We start from the raw sequence: 9,350 nt of genomic DNA on the forward strand, positions 1-9,350 counted from the left end.
ACAAACATATCATATACCTATGTATGGAATTTCATTTGTCTATCAGAAGTCACTCAAAAATTGAGAGTGATCAAAGTATAAGATTTTTAAAAACTTGTATATGAAATATCCTCCAAGTAACTGAAATAGTTATGAAGTTATTGTTCCCACAGAAATAAAGTACCATTTCGGGTTACAGGAAATTGTTCCAAAGTGGAGCTAAACCTGCAGACACAATCTAATTCTAGTACTTAAAATTTCGTGTAGCTAACTTTAGTGGTACTTGAGAGATCTGCTTGTAAGAGACCAGCAGTAGTTTAGTTCATTCTGTTTACTGGAAATTGCTAAAAATAGAAAGCTACAAATTTGACATACCTTATATGAAATTTGATCAAGATAATGGAACCATTACGTAAATTATCATGTTAACAGACACACACACAGATGGACAGGATTGCAAAGTTTTTTTCAGCATGGGGAGGATATAAAACAAAAATGTGTCAAAAATCAGTTTTGATCATTTCTGATTACAATACATACTTTATATTCTGTATATGAGAAAGTTGGTAGGTGAAAACTCAAAATTTCATTAACTTTTTAAGCATGCTTACAATATTCCCTCTATATTCTGTATGCGAGAAAGTAAAAAGAATGTAATAACACAGGATTAAAAAAGTCAATGATTTTATTCCATTATCTTTTGTTACAAAAGACAGCAATTTAAACACAATGTGTTTATTAAAATTTCAAAACAATGTGTTCATTAAAATTCAAACACAATGTGTTATTTAAAAAAACGTTATATGGGCTGAGTTTCTGAATGAGGTGGGACCACATTAGTGTTGTAGTTTCCTTCACAGAAGAACAACTTTAAAAAACTGTTCTGGCACCTTCTTTCAATGTCCTCTACACTCCATTGTTCTCAACATAAACAATAATTGTATGGCTCCTGTAGGACACCACTGTATAATGTCTTAAATACAGACACTATTTTAACAATTATTTGAGTCATATATGTAGCACCTAGTTACAATGTCCTCTACATAAAAAGGACTAAATCACTTGGGTCCTGTAGGTGGCACCACCTTCCAATGTCCTCCACACAAACAGGACTTGACAAACCTGAGCTCCCAGGCCTTGAGCAGTGGTGACCTAGTGGTGGAGGGGTTACGTTTGAGGGAGAGGGAGTGGCAGCGGACACATTCCCTCAGGTGCTCCCGGGGCTGCACCCCCAGCTGTATCTGCCTGACACAGTCGAACTTCTGCTCCGCGTCCAGGCACAGGTCCAGGGGGAACACGCGGTTCAGGTACCGCGGGTTGAACAAAAAATCTGGCTCCACACCAAACTGGTAGTTGATGGGGAAAGGTTGGGAGAATGCCAGGTAACAGTTCATCTCCTCGCCATAGGTCTTCTTGTAGTTGGGCAGCAACATCTGAAAGATTCAATCTTCAGTCAAGTACAACAACGAGCAGAGGCGTAGCAATGGGGGGCAGGGGGGGACATATGTTGGAAAAAGTAATCGGAAGTTTGAGGGGGGGTGGGGGGGGGGTGCAAATCAAAAGTTTGTCCCAAGGCGCCGGGAAGGGTCGCTACGCCTCTGACCGTGAGGTCGTCTTTAATAAGAACTTCCAGAAACTATTAAGCATTATCTGGTTCTTAATGATATTTAAACCAGGAAATTTTAAACCTTAGGTTTTGGGTTTAGGGATAGGTTAAAGTAATAATGTCCATACCGGTATGTAACACTTAACTGAGTTTGTCATTTATTAACAATGTCCTTCAAATGAAAGGTTTACAGCAAAACAGCTAGCACTTAGAAATGAGATGAACACTTTTTAAATGGCTAACAGCATATTAAATATTAGTAGGTAATAACTCAGAGGTGCTAACTGGGTTGGTGATGGGAGGGGGAATGTGAGACAATGAGGGGAGCTAACCTCACTAGGCAAGTTGCAGCACTCATCTAGAAAGGTCTGGTCAGTGGACTCTATACTCATGCCATCTCTAGCAGCGATCCAGGCTTTAGTGACCAGCTGGAACAGGTAGAGCAGTGGGTCAATGGCCACTGTGGTCAAAAACACAGGCAGGCAGGCGGGGTTCAGCTTGCCCCAGATACGGATGATGATGAGAAGTTCTCGTAGTGTACACAGCACCTGCAGAATATTGTTTTCATGAGTTACATTACATGGTACCCCACAAGATCAGCTGACTTGGGTTGTTTACAATATTATAAGTTAATCTCACATGATTATCTGACTTGTATTGTTTACAATATTATAAGTTAATCTCACAAGATCAGCTGACTTGTGTTGTTTACAATATTATAAGTTAATCCCACAAGATCAGCTGACTTGCTGTGTACACAATATGCCACAGAACCCCCACAATTTAAGTTGATTTCAAGGAATTACAAAATTATGTTCTATATTAAAAATTATACAAAAATTATCTATGTATACTTTGTAAAGTAGCTTTTTTATTACACAGCTTACACCAATTTATATTTTACCTGTGGATTTTTCAATATTGTGGATCCCGGATACTGTGGATGATTCGGATACATGGATACAGCTGCCAACAAGTGTAAAATAAAGTCTGTCACCCACTGTATAAATGGCTGTAAGGCCTGTAGTGAGACTGGAGAAACAAATATTAGTGGTGACACACAGTACAGAAAAATGAATTTTAAATGAATTGATGGAACATAAGAATGGTCACTCATTCACAAACTATAAACAGAGTGCCGATATTTTAAAAAGAATGAAAATCTTAATGAAAATTATCATTAAAAAACTAATATTTGTATATTAATGCCCTCAATGGACCCAACAGAGAATAGTTTCGAAATTATTTGAAAGGCCCATGTACAATATAAAATAAATATGCTTATAAACATCTGATTGTTTGATTTTTGTCGCACATTATTAAAGATTGGATGTATGATGTGTTTTTGATGTTTTTAGTATTTTTGGTAACTAAACAAAAAAAAAAAGCCAAACAGTTTTTGTTTGTGTACATTTAATCATTGAAAATGACAACAAACATGGCTGAGCTGGGTCTAAAAAATAATCTTATTTAAAAATTGTATCCACCAAGTTTTGAGTACGAATTACTATAAGATTTTTTATGAAGTGGCGTTTTAAGAGTATCGATCTCGGAGTTCCTAAACAGCCAATCAAGATTTGTCTTACGTAAGCGAAACCCCGAGTTATAACTAAGGCTTGATGAAAATAAATAGAAATGTAGCCTTAAACTCAAAAAATTATTTTCAAGTAATCTGGATTTGCAACTTTTATAATACTGATTCTAAAAATATTAAATATCTGAATTATGTAGTTTTTTTTAGTTTTTTTTTACGGCCGCTTTGATGACTACACTAAATCTAAAAAGCACCTTTTATATCCATGACAAGAATATAATGGAAGGATTCTCATCAACTTGATGATGTCCAATACGACACATTTTATGTAAATTTCACACATTACAAGAAGGAACATTTAGACTTACAAGCACTGTACAGAAAACAAACTCAGGGACTGACCTTCAATTTTAGAGTTACCACTGCTAGTTTTCTTGATCGAGTCCAAAAAAAACTCGTCAAAATCTAAAGATTTGATGATTTGGTCCAGGTCTTTCTCTGGTGATACTGAACACAGGTGGGTCAACTTCTCTGCTGGACCCTGTTGATACACTTGATATGGTTAACCTGGTCAAACATCTAATGCCAGGGTGATACAACATTCAATGTTTCATTCTTTAAATATGTCTTAGATCCTCAACTCATATCACTGTCCCATGTGTCTCTAGAATTTTCATACATTATGTCATTTGATTTTGTTGGTCTGCACAAGCTAAGTAGAGTTGATCAGCGTCACAATCCAATTATATACCTCAACTACAGAAACATCAAATTCTACACCATCAGCTCTACTTAATGACCCCACTGACCAGTGTCCAAATGATATAGTTTACAACAACCGGGCTACTGACCTTATCCTGGGCTGTGACAGACTTTGGCCTGAGACAGGACTTAAGAACTGTAGCGATGGCATGTAGGGTAATCAGAGCACGACAATCTGCGGCTTTCTGGCTGCCTGCACCAAGACAGGAGTACAGCGCCATCTTCAGGCGCAGCAGGCGCTGGTGTAGCAGTTCCTGTACGGCTGACGACTGTTTCTGGAAGTTTGAGTTCAGCTTGTCTACAATACCTTCTATCATACCTGTAAGTTGTCAGTGAAAATATTTAATAGCTGATAACTTCTTTAACCAACTAGGTTCAAAGTCTCATGGTGTAACATTTATAAGCCTGTACAGATAGACACACCTTATTACTGTAAAAAAATTGTCTGAACGAATGTCCCATACAAATGACATCATACATTGTTAAAGCTTGTAAACAAACCTTGTCCTACAGAACACTCCATACATCCAGTTACACGCACAAACAACACCACACAATGTATAAGTTTGTGGAGACAGATACCCCAGACTACTGTAAACAAACGTTGTCTGACAGCCAGCAGTACATCCCACACATCCAGCCCAACAAACATGGTGTACTCCAGCAATAAAATAACAAAACAAACCTTGTCTGACAGCCAGCAGTACATCCCACACATCCAGCCCAACAAACATGGTGTACTCCAGCAATAAAATAACAAAACAAACCTTGTCTGACAGCCAGCAGTACATCCCACACATCCAGCCCAACAAACATGGTGTACTCCAGCAATAAAATAACAAAGGCTGGCAGCATCTGGAGCGAACCATCGCGGGAGTTGAACATGCGGAACAGATACAGTCGCCCCTCCCCAAGCCCCACCAGCCCACACCCTGTGGTGGTCTGGACCACGGAGATGAGGTACGGGGCGGTCATGCGTGTCCTCTTCTCTGGTGGTTCGGAATTATTCAGATCTGTTGGTATCAAGGTCTTAAAGCTGATCAGCTGATCCATTGATGCTGTGTAAATCACCTGGAGAAATAAACAAATGAGAATAACATTCCTGCAGTGTTTGTTGTCTAGAATTTAAAATCAAGGTGCTGGTAAAAATCCTGATAAGATTAACGTAAGCTCTTTTTTTTGCTAGTTTTACAACTCTAATCAAACCTCAGCATCTAACTCCAGCATTGATACTGTACTGCAATACCAGTGTTTTTACAAGAAAGCTAGTTAATCAATCATAACCATAATTTAGTATCATCTAATTTGTCTTAGATTTGTTGTTTGTTCATAGGACTACAATAGTTGTAGCTTTCACTTGTGATTAATTTAAAGAATGTTGCATAAACAGTTTGGTATTCAAATTGTCAACATAAACCAACTGTAGTCTGTTGATTGTTTTACCTGCCAATGAAACCCAGCCAATAAATGTAACAGCCCAGGTGTACAACTCACCTGATAACTCTGTCTATGAACCACTTTAATGGTGCCATCTCTATAGGTACAGACAAAGTAGGAGAGAAAATTGGTAGACTCCATGTTGAATGAGCGACTGATGGGTAGCTTTGGTCTCGCTATATCAGTGAGGGCAGACTTTTGTGTGAAATGTGACTTGTGGATCCAGCGCTTTGTTTTGTATGCAAATTCTGTCACTGCTGCGTTCTGGAACATTCTGTTTAATGGTATAGTCTGCTCAATCAGGTGCCACACCTAGGGATTCACATTTTAGAATTTCAGTAGCCAATCATTGATAATACATGGTGAAACAAGACTAGAAACTAACATGACTTGACAGTCAATAAAAATGTTGTAAAGCCAGAAGAAAGTGAATCTGAGTCCAACCTACCTCCACAACTGGAAATTCCCCAGCACAGAGCCCAACCTACCTCCACACAACTAAAACTTGAAGTCCCCCAGCACAGAGCCCAACCTACCTCCACACAACTAAAACTTGAAGTCCCCCAGCACAGAGCCCAACCTACCTCCACACAACTAAAACTGAAAGTCCCCCAGCACAGAGCCCAACCTACCTCCACACAACTAAAACTTGAAGTCCCCCAGCACAGAGCCCAACCTACCTCCACACAACTAAAACTTGAAGTCCCCCAGCACAGAGCCCAACCTACCTCCACACAACTAAAACTTGAAGTCCCCCAGCACAGAGCCCAACCTACCTCCACACAACTAAAATTGGAAGTCCCCCAGCACAGAGCCCAACCTACCTCCACACAACTAAAATTGGAAGTCCCCCAGCACAGAGCCCAACCTACCTCCACACAGCTAAAATTGGAAGTCCCCCAGCACAGAGCCCAACCTACCTCCACACAGCTAAAATTGGAATTCCCCCAGCACGCCAGCAACACTTCACTGTTCTCTCTGCTCAAAAAGCTCAATCTCGTCAGCCGAGGTTCTTGTACTCCACTCTCATACTAAAATAAAAATGTTTTATCACATAAAGTAAATGATACCATTGCTTGAAAAAAGCTTTCAGTATCCAATAGATCAACATACAATATCCAGAACTAGGAAAGAATTTACCCCTGGCTGTTTTTTAAGGAAAAAACTGGCAGACGGACTGCATCGTATGGAACACAAGTGGTTTTTTAACGTGACCGCTGCGACATAGCAATGTATGGATGACGAGAGCTGGCCATCACTGGTGGCTATGAGGATCTGTGCGTCAGGCAAGAAGGCGATGTCCGCTTGAATTATGTGCGTATTGGACTGGCCCAGGGATGCTTTAGAGGTTATTAAAGGGCCACCTTTTTCAGGAATCAGACCTACATTGAGCTGGGGATACAATGGATAAGTGTTTAAATAAATACATGATTGACTACCAAAGGGATTTAAGGTAAGATTTTGTACCACTCTATTTAAAGTCAAAGAGTGAACAAGACACAACTCACCATGCCAGTGGATGTGACTGCTATCCAACCATCAACAGGTTTTTTCCCAAACTGAGTTACTGATGGGGAAAGTTTGTTCCTCACAAACTTCTCACTGTAAGTAATGACTTCCCTAGCCTCAGGGTTGAAAAGACACTGAAAAAGTAAACTTTTGATTTTATTTTTATTAACATTATGTCATTCAATTAAAATAATGATCTGTAGCAGTGAGCTGACAGTATACATCAAACTTTAAATTAAAAAAAAAAAAAAAAATTCTGTATTAATAAAAAATAAAGTACAGCTATGTCACTCTTGATAATCAATATAAAATGATCTGTAGTTAAGACGACAGTCTAATAGTAATAACCACATAAGCACATTAAAATGATAACACAAAAAGAAACATAGTTCATTTTTTTTTAAACCTGTGATCCATTATGAAGCCATGCCAGCACTAAAATTTCTTCTTTTTCCATGTCCACAAACCCTGATTCTTCCCAGACGTTGATCAGATAGTTCTAGACAACAGAAGAGTCAAAAAGATTATAAAGTTAGCATAAGTAAGTTTAGTCTAGATTCTTCACAACGTCTTGATACCTTTGATGTTCATCTTTAACAGACACTTGCAAGTTTATTTTGTTGGGAGATGTATTATCAACATGACGAATCATCCACACAACTAATTAAAACAGCAAAGTTTAACCATGAAACATGACAGTGACGAGAACCTTAGATACCTTCATTTTCCACAAGCTGAACCTGCCGGCTGCATTGACAACTAACAGAGTTGTCCCTGCAGGGTCCCACCTCATGTAAGACACTGATGAGTTGTATGTGGTCACCTGGTACTCCTGCCATGGCTTGTCCAAGTCTACAACACACACTTCATAAAAGATGTCCAGTTTATCACTAGATTTGATAAAAATGTTTCAAGGAACTCAGTTATTACAAAAAGACAAAATCCATTTTTCTAAATCTAGGTCTAGCTGCAGTGAGCTTTATGCAAATAGTAATTAAACAGGTAATTAAAGAAAATTACATGTAGGCATACTATTACTATGCCAGACTTAGACTATGGACATAATTTGTGGATTTAGGTCTAGAGTAGATAGCAGCATGTATAATATATTAATAATAGCTAGGCCTTATAATAATAGCATATAAATATAGCCATAGCTTAAAGTATAGAAGAGCAGACAGTGAGAGAGACTCATCAGAACTAGAACAGATCTATCTGCTAAATTTTAAAGAATACCCCCCCCCCCCCCCATCAGATCAAGGATTCTAGGGCTTAGGCCCCTACTACTACTACTAGTAAAACTAGTAGAGCTGGATCTAATTCTAGAATTATTAAGTAGGCCTAAAGCGTTTAAAAAAGTAAAGAAAGAGTAAGACAGACTCAGTACGATGAGTAAAAATGGTAAATTGAATATTGGTAATTTGGTGAAAGAGACAAAAATTGAAAATATTCAAAAAGTTGAAACAGTCACCGTACCCATCGTTATCTGCTTTTCTAGCTCTGCTAAATGCCACTATATTTCTACATGATAAGCTGCAACAAATCTTTTCTTCAAAACTAAAGTCAGTTTTCTTTGAAAAAGATTTGAAGTCAATAGAATAAACAAGTTCCATTTTAACATTTAATTAAAAATAATTTGTCTCTGTTTGTTTACACTACAACATGATTATAACAATTATGGAGTTACTACTAACCAAAAACGACCGATTTCAACCGTAAAAGGAGTGAAAAATCAATCTAGATCTAGAATATAATAATTTTTACGATATTTATGGATTTTAATAGAATTTAACCAGCTATAGCGTCATTTGCGCTAACAATATCTTATCTAATAATATAGGTCTATTTTAATACCCTTTTTTTTCTTCAATAAGCGGTAAATGTCTGAACAGAGGATGACACTCTAAATTAAAAATAAGGGACGTAAACGCTGTATTTAAAATACTCAATTTCTTACTGGATCACTCGTCTTTGTAAAAATTATTTCATTAAAAAAAAAAAAGAAAATATCTATTTGTTGACGATGTACTGGTCTACGGCCTGACATAGTGAAGTTTATGGGGTTTATTTTGGACCGAGTGGGCTAAAACAAGGCATGAGATCTGACAGCGACTTTCTTTCATTACGAAGATCATTACCTGCTGAGTTTATCTCTCTTAGGCTATGAATCAGCACACAATAGAAGTTAGGGCACCTGCAAGTAGCCACGAATGTGACAGTTTCGGTGCGTTAGAATATCGGGGAGGTAGGGCACTCACTCGTGGCCTGTTACCGAGGTCTGAAATTTTCCCCGCCTGGCAGAAGTCACTTTCCAGCCCAGTGTTTCCTTGCTGTTTATTCCTGGTGGTAAAGCAATTTAAAATGATTTCCTTCCCACCCTACGGACAGTTCTAAAACCTGCCCACATGAGTTCAGGGATGGGGAGCTCAACTCACCGAGGTGGTCAACCCCCCCCCCCCCCCCCCCACACACGCCATCTGTCCACTGCCGGACTGCCGTGCCGCAGAGGCGTAGCGAAGGAGG

At 38.6% G+C, this 9,350-nt stretch overlaps 1 protein-coding gene across 1 annotated transcript; it reads right to left on the bottom strand.

The window, feature by feature from the left end:
- Positions 1-656: 656 nt before the first annotated feature.
- On the bottom strand, positions 657-8,512 carry LOC131932421 (mediator of RNA polymerase II transcription subunit 16). The gene is made up of 13 exons (XM_059289333.1): positions 8,304-8,512; positions 7,546-7,717; positions 7,234-7,326; positions 6,827-6,961; positions 6,459-6,710; positions 6,239-6,349; positions 5,376-5,630; positions 4,649-4,952; positions 3,971-4,200; positions 3,522-3,660; positions 2,490-2,617; positions 1,918-2,133; positions 657-1,412 (listed from the first exon to the last, which is right to left on the bottom strand). Exons 1-13 carry the CDS (start codon positions 8,438-8,440, stop codon positions 1,038-1,040), a joined length of 2,547 nt encoding a protein of 848 aa, XP_059145316.1. The 5' UTR covers positions 8,441-8,512; the 3' UTR covers positions 657-1,037.
- Between the last annotated feature and the right edge of the window lie 838 nt (positions 8,513-9,350).

Source organism: Physella acuta, unplaced genomic scaffold (genome assembly GCF_028476545.2).
Source record: "Physella acuta isolate Inbredline_101_S28 unplaced genomic scaffold, ASM2847654v3 ptg002167l, whole genome shotgun sequence".
Taxonomy (NCBI): domain Eukaryota; kingdom Metazoa; phylum Mollusca; class Gastropoda; family Physidae; genus Physella; species Physella acuta.